The sequence below is a fragment of the Rhinoderma darwinii genome, chromosome 2 (genome assembly GCF_050947455.1).
Source record: "Rhinoderma darwinii isolate aRhiDar2 chromosome 2, aRhiDar2.hap1, whole genome shotgun sequence".
Classification (NCBI taxonomy): Eukaryota; Metazoa; Chordata; class Amphibia; order Anura; family Rhinodermatidae; genus Rhinoderma; species Rhinoderma darwinii.
Window position 1 is genome coordinate 412,013,878 of NC_134688.1, and position 15,178 is coordinate 412,029,055.

Consider the following 15,178-nt stretch of genomic DNA (forward strand, 5'->3'; position numbering starts at 1 on the left):
GGATTCAAACACCAAAAAAAAAAGGAAGTCTGCCCCCTCAGGCCATGCACTAGGCATAACATTGTGACCCAGTTTAACACGGAGTGTGAAGAAGTACTATGCACACCAGCAGGAGTAAATGAAATTTTTTATTTTCATGCCAGTGTGGACGTTTCTGTCTAATCCTAGACCTTCATTGGGCACTAGAATATACTGGGTTCCTGCGTTCTGGCGCTGAGTATTGCGGTTGACATCTATGAGAATACATATACCGCTATACAGAACCTGTGCATGTCCTCTCTAAATGGCAATGTAACTATGTAGTTATCATTGAACGTGTAGGGTATATCATCAATAAGGCCTAATAGTTATTTATAATTTAAAACCATACGAAATATAAACCTTAGGGGCAAGTGACTGCAAAGTCAGCTACTAATAGGGTTGTCTTCTACCGGGTTCCATTATTAAGTCAAAGCCTGAGCCTACTGGAAGTGGCCTTAATATATACTGTAGTATATTGTGCTGCATCTAGAAAATAAACATAAACAAAATGAAAAGAAAAGTACAACACTGTGTCTAATGCAGGTCTTTCAATATTTTACTAGTTACAATTTTCAATATTTTTTTTATTATTTCATATTATATACTGTTCTTTAAGGACCCAGGAATGCCGAATGACTATGGAATGCTCCAGGTGAAAGCTTATCACGGAGTTCTACCTGCAGCCTATAGCCAAACTGAAATGCTGATGATAAATGAGTTAACATCCTTATGTCAATATGCCGTAGCTAAAAAAAAAGTAACCATGGGCTTACATTTTCAAGGAAAAGTTACACATCTGGAAATAAACCAAAGGATCCATGCACATGGCATTGCCACATGCAAAAACCCTAAGGAGGGCACAAAGAGTTCAGATGGCTATGAGATCCAACGTATTCTCACTTTGAAGCTTTGTGAGACAATGCCCATAGGGCCCGTATAACTGTGGGTGCCATTTTATGGACCTGTACAACATGGATGTGTAAGGGCATGACCAGACGTGGCGGAATTGCTCTGGAATTCCGCTGCGGACAGTCCGCAGCGGAAATCCGCTGCGTACACGTTTCTCCATTGCCTTCCACAGCTTTGTGGTTGGGTTCGTTTACACGTTGCGGACAATTCCGCTGCGGACCATAGGCTGCGGTGCGGAATTTGATGCCGCAGCATACAATGGTTGTTGCGGACATGTAGCGGACTTGTTGCGGACTCATTGCGGAATTTCTCCATTGACTTCAATGGAGAGTCAAAATTCCGCAATGAAGTCCGCAGATGTTATGTGTGCTGCGGAGCGTATTGGTTTTACTAACATGACATTTCTTCATTCTGGCTGGTATGTATTTCTAGGTCTTATATTTGGATGGGTATTACCCCCGTACAATTTATATATAATATATGTCGGAGTAACTCACACTAGGTGTACACCACCGATTGTCAATGTATTTCTAGGTCTACAGCCAGACTGAGGAAGTCAATGGGGCTCACGGTAATTACGGGTGACTACGTGTGTGCACCCGTAATTACGGGAGCGTTGCTAGGCGACGTCAGTAAATAGTCACTGTACAGGGTGCTGAAAGAGTTAAACGATCGGCAGTAACTGTTTCAGCACCCTGGACAGTGACTTCTGATCACAATATACATCAACCTGTAAAAAAAATAGAAGTTCATACTTACCGAGAACTCCCTGCTTCTTCCTCCAGTCCGGACTCCCGGGATGACGTTTCAGTCCAAGTGACAGCTGCAGTCAATCACAGGCTGCAGCGGTCACATGGATTGCCGCGTCATCCAGGGAGGTCGGGCTGGATGGCGAAAGAGGGACGCATCACCAAGACAACGGCCGGGTAAGTATGAATTTCTTTTTACTTTTACTAGGGAAAGGGCTGTCCCTTCTCTCTATCCTGCACTGATAGAGAGAAGGGAAGTACTCTTCACCTGAATACGCAACGGCTAGTCCGCATCAATTTAATGCCCATTTTAGGCAAAGCCGCAACAGAATCTGCAACGCAGATTCTGTGCGGCATTGATGCGGACAGTGGCGGATGCCCTAACAGTTCTGTTTGCCAAGGCTCTTAGGTTGACTATCTGTACTGCCCCATCTCCAGATCTGTGTGGTTGATAACATTGTATGTTTGTAGCTGAAGTCAAGATACTCTGAGGGTTACAAGCAAGTGACATTGATGTTTCTCACTAAGTATAAACATTTAGGCTACATTCACAGGAGCGCGACAGATTTAACGCGCGTAAAAAAACACGCGTTAAATCTGTCCGTGAGCGATACATTATGCATCAGTGTGCTTTGCGAGTGACGTGTTTTTCACGAACTCGCAAGCACTTCTGTTTTTTTTTAATGTAATTGATGCGCAAAACATGGACAGCACACTGATGTGCATCTGTGTGCTGTCCGTGGTTTTCATGCACCCATTGACTTCAATGGGCGACTAGGTGCGGGAAAACACACCAATAAAGGACATGCAGTGAGTTTCACGCAACGGAGACTCGCTCCGTGAAAACTCACTCATGTGTGAATAGCCCCATTGAAATCAATGGGGCCGTGTGCTGTGCGTTGTTTCAATGCACAGCACACAGACGAGATTAACACTCGTGTGAATGAGCCCTTAGTCGTATACGCTTGTAGTTTTGTTTGCATTAATGAGGCAAATACAAATGAATATCAGGGTCTTAAAAAGACTCCATTATAAAGATTTCTACAAAAAAAATGTATTCCACGATTACTGTATAGCGAAGGCATTTTTGATTCGAATGTATGTTCATGGACTAAAGCAATATATTGTTCCCCTCTGCTTTATTACTCTAAAGTTTTAATTTACATTTTTATTTAATGAGCTCCACATCAACAAAACCTGGCACCCACTGATAACAAAATGAAAGCATGTGGTGTTATGTGATATCACAATTCATCTGTGAAAATTACTCTACCTGCTTCTTCTATACAGTCTACGATGGCAGACTGGCATGTCAACAATACTATTGAGAGAAATTAAAATCTGACGCCATTTGGGACAATTATTCCAAATAGTTGTTGAAAGTTTGAAGCAAATTTCCCCATCCATTACCAGAAAGCCAGTGATGGAGAATGGACAGGTTTATGGGATTCACATTGCTTGATAAACCACTTTTATTCACAATTATAATCAAGTATTCATTAATACTTTAGAATTAATGGGTTGACTCAAATGAATGATAGATCATAAAGCAGGCCTGTTAAACTGATGTTCTAGGTCTTCATCCTACTTTGTTGCTGTCCTCTCTGATTGAGATCAAATGAGGCTCCCACTGATACATTCTAATCTTTCTTTTATTACATTATTTTGATATTTCTAAAGTTTTATTTCAAGAAGACGTGCCACTTCTGATGAAAATGCAAAAGTAATAAATGAAGAAATAAAAATAAAGAAATAATCAATCAATCTTAATTCCATCAAAAATCCCAGTCAAAATAAAGTAGCATGCTGCACTATTTTTCTGGCAAACTGACGGAAACCCAACAAAACCCATTAAATTAAATGGGTTCCGTCAGGCGCCGTTGGTGACTGTCATGTGACTGATCCATCGCTGCCATCATTTTCCTTGTTCTGCTCCTATAATGGAGCAGAACAATGGAAATGACCATCACAGATGTGAACAGAGCCTTAGACTTTAACTCCTTGAGCAGGTCAGAACAAGGAGTGAAGTCTGAGCTAGCTGTGGTATTTACCCATGACCCTTTCACAGACATATGATTTTTTTTCTGCAGAGTGTTGCCTAGGTTGAATACCCAAAATAGTAGATTGGGGAAAGTAGATTTATACTCTAGAAATAGCGATAGTGTAAATTGTACACCATGGCTGTAGATGCACGTGATGACATGCTAAAATTATGCATGTGAACAAATACACAGGATGACTTACATGGCCTGGACAAGAGAAAGCCAAGGAGCAGTGGAGATGGTGGCTGGAAACATGTGTTGAGTGGAGGAGATCCACTGGTGGAGGCTTACCTTTAACACACAATAATAAAAATAATAAAAACAGCCTTATAAGTAATAGATGTTTTTCCACCAGGTTGTATGTGTTTGTCAATAAAGATAAAAACAGCTTCACTAGATTTTTTTCCTACCTACATTTTGTATGGCCTAGAGTATAATCTCAGATTGACTTGTCTGTTATGCATTATTATTGTATATTGTTACATCACAGCTATATTACTGAGTTTGACAGGACATTGTTTCTGTATATTATGGCTATTACACCTCTAACAAAAGGCATCTTAAGAAAATATTAACTCTTTGACCCCCTTTTACACATGTATCAATGTCCAGCAAAGAAAATGTAATAATGATATTGCCCTCCAGGTAAGAAACAGAGCTGCTGAAAATACTGAATAAGACATCAATGATGGTGCTGTCTAATAAGTTCATTTCACTCAACACCACTAGACAGCTTTTCCTGAGGCCCTGTCACTCTTTCACTAATTTATATTTTGCAATGTGCTAAAGTAGTTTCTGGTTGTGGACTCTTAAAGCTGGACCAAAACAGACAGAAGAGCATAACGTCAGAGATAACGCATTTATAAAGACATCTGGGGAGAGTGATAGATATGGAACTGACTAGCTTTACAGTAAAATTATGTGAACTGGAGACATATATTTTATGAGTTATGTCTATTTTAGGCACAGACCCAGAAGAAACCATCCTAAATGCCTTCAAGATTTTTGATCCTGATACTAAAGGTCATATAAAAGCAGATTAGTAAGTATACAATTCTTACTACACGATCTAGATGCATGATCAGTATCCAATCATTAATTTCATTATATATTTATTAAGTAATACTGAGAAAAAAATCAAATATGCCGTTTTGTAATCAGTAAATCATAGTGATATCAATAGGTAAATCATAGTGTTATCAATAGGTAAATCATAGTGATATCAATAGGTAAATAATATTGATAGGAATAGGTAAATCATAGTGATATGAATCAGTAAATCATAGTGATATAAATAGGTAAATCATAGTGATATCAATAGGTAAATTATAGTGATATGAATAGGTAAATCATAGTGATATGAATAGGTAAATCATAGTGATAGGAATCAGTAAATCATAGTGCTATAAATAGGTAAATCATAGTGATAGGAATAGGTAAATCATAGTGATATGAATAGGTAAATCATAGTGATATGAATAGGTAAATCATAGTGATATGAATCAGTAAATCATAGTGATATGAATCAGTAAATCATAGTGATATAAATAGGTAAATCATAGTGATAGGAATAGGTAAATCATAGTGATATGAATCAGTAAATCATAGTGATATAAATAAGTAAATCATAGTGATATCAATAGGTAAATCATAGTGATATGAATAGGTAAATCATAGTGATATGAATAGGTAAATCATAGTGATAGGAATCAGTAAATCATAGTGCTATAAATAGGTAAATCATAGTGATAGGAATAGGTAAATCATAGTGATATGAATAGGTAAATAATAGTGATATGAATAGGTAAAAAATAGTGATATGAATCAGTAAATCATAGTGATATGAATCCGTAAATCATAGTGATATAAATAGGTAAATCATAGTGATAGGAATAGGTAAATCATAGTGATATGAATCAGTAAATCACAGTGATATAAATAGGTAAATCATCGTGATACAAATTAGTAAATCATAGTAATATGAATCAGTAAATCATCGTGATATAAATAGGTAAATCATAGTGACATGAATCAGTGAATCATAGGGATATAAATAGGTAAATCATAGTGATATGAATCAGTAAATCATAGGGATATAAATAGGTAAATTATAGTGATATGAATCAGTAAATTATAGAGATATGAATCAGTAAATCATAGGGATATAAATAGGTAAATCATAGTGATATAAATAGGTAAATCATAGTGATATGAATCAGTTTATCATAGTGATATGAATCAGTAAATCATAGTGATATGAATCAGTAAATCATAGTGATATGAATCAGTAAATCATAGTGATATGAATAGGTAAATCATAGTGATATGAATAGGTAAATCATAGTGATATGAATAGGTAAATCAGTGATATGAATCAGTAAATCATAGTGATATGAATCAGTAAATCATAATTATATGAATAGGTAAAGAATAGTTATTTGAATCAGTAAAGCAAACTTGAATATAGTCCTAGAAGACATTAGAGAGTCAGACAGAGCAATTGGGGCACTTGCCGCAGTGAATTAATTCAGACCGAATTAAAGTTAACAGCTGATTCAATGGAATCGGCTCTGAAACAGGTACTGTAGTACGGTAGTTATTAATTGGTGTTCACAGGTGGTGTTCACAGGTTGTTACCAATGAGGGAACAGTAGGAAGTCTAGATATGTATCTGGGAACAGGGAAAGAATTTAGTTCAAGCAAGCCAAGAGTCTAACCATGGTAGTCAGCATAGGCCAGGAGTTCTAAATAAATTAGCAAAATAGATGTCTTTGCACGAGCCAGAAGTCTAAGCCAGGAACACAGAGGAGACATAGTCAAATACAACCAAAAGGTAATTATCAGGAAGGCAAGATAGCATACCAAACATCAAGAATATTAGTTAACCCTAGTGAAACCAGATACGCAAGGCAGAGAGGAGAACTAGCCCTTTAAATTCCAGAGTCAAAGACGTTATCATCACATACGCTGAGCACTCAAGGTAATAAGTGAAGTCCTTCAGTGTAGGCGGAATACAAATTGGCGCTGAATTGCATACAAGTGTGTAGAAGTCAACACTTTGATTTTTCCTTTCCACTTTGTAATAACCCAATCCTTTTATTTACTCATAGAAAATATTGGATTAGATTCTACTGCATCCATAAAACATCTGTCAGTTAAAGCCTCTTTAAAGCTATAATGTTTGTGTTTGCACTGAAATTTCATGAATTTCAAATCTCTGGTAATGTCTGATTTGTTTTCTTTGTATGTACTCTAGTATCAAGGAAATGCTCACAACTCAAGCGGATAGATTCAGTCAGGAAGAGGTAAGATTCTTCTCTTGTCTTCTAACAGGGCATATTTTATTAATGGAACCAGGGCTACACGTAGAATAGGACTGCTGCCAAGACTGAGCTGTGGTGAAACTATGGATCCACTTTCAAATAAGAAAACTTTTTTTTATAATTCGTAAATATTTACTTTAGAGGTTTACATTTTAAAGACTATGTCTAACTTTGAACCTGTCCAAAAAGGCACCCAATTTATTTTTTAGCAAAGACGGACATAATAATTTAGCTGGGTCATATTACAAAATAGTCTAATAACTTAAGAGAGCATGTTACTTAGGGCTTATTTACACTATTGGTATAATCGGCCGTGTGACGGACATTTTTTTAACGGCGGTCACATGGCTCCATTAAAATCAAGGCACGTCTATGGGGCCCGTGAAAAAATAGGACATATCCCATTTTTGCTCACTTTCCCGGATCCCTCAATAGACTCAAGTCTATAAGGGATCCATGAAAACAGATCCCGCACTGATGCAAATCTACTGTGAAAAACACCCGTTTCCTAAGATAAAGTTAAGAAACTTTGATAATTGTTCAAGGACTGCATTGCTCAAAGTCCTGAAATATCTGTATTCAAAATTAAAACCCTCATACCTAATATTAAAATACTGCTCAGAGTCAATAATCACTTCCTGTGCTGAATATTCATCCACCACTGTCAATATTTCATTTTCCCTATATCTAATTTTTAGTAAGAATACTTATTACATTCAAAACAATCCAAAAAGCTCTGTGGGTCGCACAGAATATCCGGCATTGAAGAGATTGTCTGGTTTAGAAAATTCATTTACAAGCACCCTATGAAGGCATTCTGAGTTAATAGAGAAGGGTCCCCCATTTATAAACATTATTAATAGAACAAAGAGTGGAATGTGCATGGATTTCTGCAACAAATTTTCCACATTTGAACATAACTTAAATGGCACTGGGACTTACAGAACGTTTTACCAGTACGAATGTATTGTTATAAAACTCAAACTATGCGTCTACATGGTCATTGGACAGTCCAACAAGCTCATCACATCAGTTTTTGTCTGGTCAGTAATGCAATTGCCCTAAATCAGTCTACATGAGTGGTGGGGAACAGGTAAACTGGGGGGGGGGGGCACATGCAGCCCTGGGTGCTCTTCCTGTGGCCACTGGCTCCCCTCTTCCATATGTGTACAGTATATTACTGTGCTATCTTGATACGTGCTGGCCTGTGTACATACAGTGCTCTGTACTACATGAAGCTGTGTAAGTATGCAGAACATATATGCAACTATGCACGGTGCATTTTACTGTACTATTAGGCCTTATGCCCACCTCAGTTTTTTTCTTCAGGGTGCTATCCGTTTTTTTAACGGATAGCACCCTGACACGTTCATGTTAATGGGCCCATGCACACTTCCGTTGTTTTAACGGAACCGTGTGGCAATTCCGTCAAAAATAGAACAGGTCCTACTCCGGTCCGTTTTTGACTAAACAGTCTCGGCCTTTTCATTGATTTGGTCTGTGAAACTACGGACTGCACATGGAAGCCACCCGTGTGCGGTCTGTGTTTCACGAATCCGTCATTAACGGCCGTACGACGGCAAACTGAAGTGTGCATGAGGCCTTAAAATTTATCTTTCTGAATATATACTGTATATATCAATATTGACTGATTTGTATCTATAGTGCTCATTCCTTTGCAATGTTCAAACTTTATGAGTCTTCCATAATATTAATGTTCTGTACAGACAGGCATGCCAGTTTTTGTGGTAAGTGTATCTACTGCATATGTATTCACCACAATTTAGCACATCTTTAAGGAAGATGTAGGACACTGATGATGATTAGAATTTTTCTAGCAGGGTAAAGTTTGATTGCTTGGACAATAAAACTGGGGACTGAGAGATATTTCTTTGAACAATGGAATACAAACAATATTTGCCAGCATCACACATGTGTCCCACATTGGACTGGATTGCACAATAGAAATTGCTGGAAACATGAAAAACAGATATTACTAAGATTTTATTGAGTATTGAGTTTAAATGTAACCTTATTTCACATTTATCTTCCAGATCAGCCAAATGTTTAACGCTTTCCCCCCAGATGTTGCTGGTAACTTAGATTATAAGAATCTATGTTATGTTATCACTCATGGTGAAGAGAAAGACCAGGAATAACAGGGGAATCTAGAACAACATGTCAACATTGCTGCCGGATTGACCATGATAAAGTGCCTCAAAGTTGTCTAAATAATAAAAGAATTATTCACTTTCAGCGTTTGCTTTGTCACTGTATCTATACTCATGGTTTATGTATGTCCTAACTGATTCAGCAGGGGTTAAAGGGGTATTCTCCGAATCGACAATTATCAGCTAGTCATAGAATCGGGGATAATTGTCTAATCGCTGGGAGTCCAACCTCTGGGACCCCACCAATCGTGAGAATGGGAGTCTTGAACCCCCTGTTTCTCCTCAGTACTCGACCTCAGTGAGGAGGACATTGGCTGGAGCGGCGGTCGAGCTCGCTCGCTGCTGCTTCATTCAAATTCTATGGGAATGATGGAAACAGCTGAGTTCACCTCACTGCGGGGGGGGGGGGGGGGATTGGGGGTTTAGGACCACAGGTCTCGCGATCTGTAAAACACAATTGTTTCTTTGCAAATCGAATTTACGTCGTATAAGTCATTTTATATAGAGCGTACAACAGAGGGACGTGTGCAGTTATTTGGAACCAGTGTGCTCCGCAGTCTACAGCTCTCCAGATGTTGTTGAGTTATGGCTGCTTTGATTTAGTTTATTGCCACAGAAATAATTCCTGGATTAACAAGGTAAATAAAGGGTGTAGTTAGTAGAAATTGGGTCATTTTTGGCTCTCTGTACAAAGGATAATTAGTTTCTACATTGCCGCAGTTTTAATCCATGTGTTAAAATTACATATATTGCTTAGCAGCCAAGTTCTCCATTCTGCTGCTTTGTAAGGATCTTTATAGTATATTACGCTCTCTATATATTAAGCCTTGCTGTTTTCAACAACTATATTAATCTATAGGCACCATTGCCATATATCACATGGTTCAAAATATTTATGATTTAAGCCAATAAGTATCATTAAGGTGATTCAGGAATGCCGTTTATATTGCCTTTGCTGCTGTACATGGCCAGTAAAATAGAGGTGGCCCTTTGAGTAGTAGTGTACCCAAAAGCAAAATTTGTCAGACAGGTCATTTATCTTTTATAGACAAGCACAGAAAATAATTATCCGCATTTCAGTTTCCTAGTAGGACCATGTGGCCGTATCCAGGCCACCATATATATTAGGTGCAAGATGTACTTTTTAGGGTATTTAAGTTGAATGGGTCTATCGTGATGACAGTTTCCTTTTAAAGCGGATCTGTCAGGTCGCCTATGCTACATTATCTAATGACAGCATAGAATAGAGCGGAGAGGATGAGCTTGGCTCTTGTATGAGTTTGTATGCAGGAAGATCTGACAATCACTCTGTGTGGAATGTAGGGGGACTTTCTCTATTAGAATATCCCCCTCTATACTATGCTTCCCTCAGACAGGGTAGCACAGGCTACCTGACAAAACCACTTATTTGTTCCTACCCTAAAGCAGACTCTTACAAAGTTTTCCAACCCTAAACACTCATAGGGGACATGACAGATACAGTTTGCCCCTGTGAAGAAAATGGGCCTTCTATGTGACATTTCTACAACTCTGATACAGAATCATGAGATCTGTTGCGTAATCACAGAGAGTAATATAGGAAGTAATTCAGGAAATAATACAGGAAGCAGCACTATCACTTCCTGTGCTGTATACACAGACATCACTGTGCTTCCTATCTTATGTGCCAGGCTGGCACTGACAGCCAGGCATCAAGAGCAGTCAGGAAATCATCCCTGTAAAAACGGTCTTCACAGAATTCAGGCTGTTGTAAAGAGCTTCTGTATTCTGCTGATGCCATCTTCTTTATCATCGAATTCCAACCCACTTCTAAATGGAGAAATTCCAATAATTACATTTAATTAAGAGATTGCTTACAATATAATATATATAATATACAATATATAATATATAAAGTGGCCTCACAAGTGCAATTCCGACAGTTGCCACATCTTACAGACATTGGAAGTACAAATATTTTCTTTTTAATTTCACCTACTGGTACAGTACATCCTTACAGGATATATTGTATCAAATACAGGTTGTTTTTTTTCATTATTCTTACTATTTTCATTAGATGTTTCTATATTGGAAAAAACATTTAACATATAGAGATTCTATGAAAATTCTTTACAACATTTATGATCATAAGTAAAAAATATTCTGGAGGAGAAGTCTCAAAATACATGTACTCCCATTGTCTGAAGTATTCTTGGACTATAAATACAGTGAACTATACATTTATCAGTGTGTATCTGTCAAAATAGTCTACAAATTATTAGCGCAAAAACCAAAATAGAAATTGTGCAGAAGAGAACCTGTGTTTCTGTATCGTTTGGATTTATTGTTTGTTATGGTCATTTCTCCAAAGGAAATAAATCTACTTAAAGCCCTGAAGGATTCTTCTGTAGGAGTAATTTAATAGAAATATGAGGATGTACAGATAGCAGTACATAACTTACGGCTCAACAATCAGTACATAAAACAATATAAAACAAAAAGCAGCCTGTCCCCGGAAAAGTCACTTAAGTTGAGGACATCTTTCAGGTATCCTCAGAGTAAAGCCTCGCTCACCGGGGAGCCAATTTGAACAACCCCATGCTTTTCATGCACCTTTTGCTGTGTTTGGGCACATCTAAGCTTGGATATAAAAGAATTACTGCATTCTCTAAAATCATCTGAACAACGCATTTTTAAGAAAACTCTATGTGAATGGAAAGTATTATTTTCTCATTTACTGATTTCTATCATCTGACCAACATAAAAAAGACAGATAAAATACCCTAAAAGTGACTATTTAGAGGTGGACACTAGAGGCACAGCTTTTCCCTTAAATGCTCAATAATAATGTTCTCAATAATGGCCATCTGTCATACTAACTAGAGTCTTCATTAGCCGTTTATTCATTTGATAGGAAGAGATGGAGTGTCACGGTCACAGGGTATGTGGATCCACTAGGCCGCTCCGCCGTAGCAGAGAGGCAGCTGACCAGGTCACAGTCTATATGAAAGTCAATAGTAGATGGTAATGCTTGGGTACCTGAACTAGTCCAGACGGTGGCTGTGGCTTCAGCACGGATGGAGGCCGGTGCAGCAGGTAGCGCCAGACGTGGTAGGCAGTATCCGATGTGGCAGAAGACACTGGACGTGGCAGAAGACACTGGACGTGGCAGAAGACACTGGATGTGGCAGAAGACACTGGACGTGGCAAACGACAGCAGGTGCAGTAGGCACGACTCCAACACTGGTATGCACAGGAACAAGAACAGTACGGGACACAGGAACAGGAAACAGGGTACGGGTAACAACTGGAACGGGAAACACTAAAGGACCATTTGCAAGACAGCCTTCTTATAGACCAGGAAATCATGGCAGTTGATGATGATGACGATTTCCTTTATCCCTACGGGACACAGCAGAACGGAGCGGAAGTGAGCGCTGGCGTCTCCTAGGAAGGAGACGGGGACCAGCGGTCACGGATTCATGGCCGCGGGCATCGGGAGGTGAGTAAACCCGACGGCCCGCGGCCATGGACGCTACATGGAGCTAGACACATGAACACAGAAATATTTATGCACAATACAAAAGGGTGCATGTAGGGTTGAGATCTTTTGTGCTGCTTGGTTGGCGACCCATTTTGTTCATTTAAATTGGTACTACTCTGTGTAGGACCTTTTATTGAAGTCCCACCCCTTATATTGAACCATATAGTACCCAGCTAATATGCCATAAACTGTCCAAATAACATTGCCCAATATCCTGTAGATATGCCATAAATGTCTAAGATGGGAATACCCATTTAAATTCAGAATCGCACCCTCTGTAGTCCTGTACTTTGAATGACAATAATCTCCATCTGTGAGCTTGAGTGAGTGTTTGGTTATAAGAAGGACTTCAGACTCCACAGGTGAGGGAATTGCAGACATGAGCTGAAGCTGAGCTTCCAGACTTTAGCGGAGACTAATGTTTAAGTCACTAGGGAGACTAATATGTCATACCATTATGAGAATGTAACTGATTTCATTAACAAACTTAAATAAAGTGAAATTTCCTTAACTGACAACTAAATTTACATATACAGCAGAACAAATTGTCGTCCTAACTAAATGCTCGTTATTGGGCAACTCTGGAAATTCCAAATATTTGGGAGTCCTTAATATCCTTAACTCAGGGCTAGCCTCAAGATTGAAAGGTGCCCTGTGCAGTAGTGGAGAGTGAGGGGTCCCCAGTGCTTGAGAGTTATTTTTTTTTATCTCCCGAGAGTATACAGGCTTAGTACTTTTAGTCTTCTTGTTGCAGTTTTTGTTATTATACACAGAGATTTACCAACATCCAGAAAAATCTGTGAAGAATGCAATCATCCTCTTTCCTTATAACGTATGGGAAATAGACAAGCAGATGTTTCCCAAGCGTCGGAACCAGTGTGATATTTGCCTAGCAATGGCAGGCCTAACAATAAGTGTGTACCAGACAAATATATTTAGGGAAATACAAATGCTGAATTGCTTTGCACATTTATACTTGAGTTAATAGACTATTTGAACCAAATTATATCCCACCAGGCCTCTGTAGTTGACAAGGTACAGCCAATGAAAATTTCTTGGTGATTTCCAAGCGCAGGACCCTCTCTATGATGTCTGAAGCTGGATTACATTCTTTTAAAAAGCAAGTAGGAGGTTCTTTAGGAAAAATAGAACGCTTATAATGCTGGCTAGATTAGGGATGGTGGAAATAATTTCATGTGTCTACTCGAGCTTCTCTTTAAGCTATACTGTAAATTATAATGATTTCTATACAAATAAACTACAGAAAAAGTCTAAAAAAAGTCGTGATAATGAGGACAAAAGTACAAGTTCTTAGAACAAAAAATTGTAAATGCCAAATCTTCTGGAACTATTTATTCAATCACGTTATAACACAAGTTACAGATTCTTAAACAAACTTTCCTGGAGGGTTTTGATTTTTAAATTATACAACAAGGTCACCACATCAAGTAGTAATGTTCTCTCCACTTAAAATGTTGCTGTGTAATAGCAAAAATGCTTAAATGGAATGTCCATGTGATTCATTGAAGAAAAGAACAAAGACCAATAAAGTATAAACAGAAACCAAAACAGTTGTCTTATTAGTGCTTTGATTTTTCCCTTGCATGATATGGATCTTTCTACAGCTGGTTAACAAAGTCCAAACACACTGTAAACTATAAAAAATAGTAAAGGCTGCATTTATCATCATCGTACACTTCCTCGTTGCTTATTCATTTTCCCACATAAATTAATTTAGAACGTTCTGCCGGTTCCTAATAGTTGATGTTGTTTGTATTTTACATCCGGAACATTTTCTTATCTTCAAGTATAATCTGTCTTCCACAATATTACACAGTTTAATTCTACAAAGAAAGATGAGGAACGTAACAAATACTTCAATGTCTTTCAATCTACAGAACTTTGAGAGGTTTCTCTCTCTCTCTCTCTCTCTCTCTCTCTCTCTCTCTCTCTCTCTCTATTTTCCTATAAATATATATGTATATACACAAATATGATAATATAGCTACTTTCAGAATACTTTTTGTTACCCTTGGAAACAGACAGCATTTGTTTTCTTCTCCCAGATGCGTAGACAAATCATAGGGTCCCTTAACAAAACTCAGAATGAGCCCCACTCCCCTAAGGAAAGTCCACCAAATATACTACGCTTTATTATAGTTCATAAGGCCCAACTTTAAATGGCTATATGAGATTAGAAAAAAATGTCTGCCTACAAGAGAATGAGGAGGTGCTGCAATACCAGACACAGAGGATAATGAGCTGCAATAACAGAGTTAGGCTATGTTCACACGGGGTCTTTTGCCGAGTTTTTTGACGCGGAAACCGCGTCGCAAAACTCGGCAGAAACGGCCCGAGAACGCCTCCCATTGATTTCAATGGGAGGCGTCGGCGTCTTTTTCCCGCGAGCAGTAAAACTGCCTCGCGGGAAAAAGAAGCG

At 38.3% G+C, this 15,178-nt stretch overlaps 1 protein-coding gene across 1 annotated transcript in view; it reads left to right on the forward strand.

The window, feature by feature from the left end:
* MYL10 (myosin light chain 10) overlaps nt 1–9,300 on the forward strand; it is a 35,503-nt gene extending 26,203 nt beyond the window's left edge. The window contains exons 5-7 of the mRNA XM_075850814.1: nt 4,685–4,763; nt 6,978–7,026; nt 9,099–9,300. Of these exons, the coding sequence (XP_075706929.1) occupies nt 4,685–4,763; nt 6,978–7,026; nt 9,099–9,203 (233 nt within the window). The 3' untranslated portion in view covers nt 9,204–9,300. The remainder of the gene's footprint in view (nt 1–4,684; nt 4,764–6,977; nt 7,027–9,098) is intronic.
* Nucleotides 9,301–15,178: the final 5,878 nt, after the last annotated feature.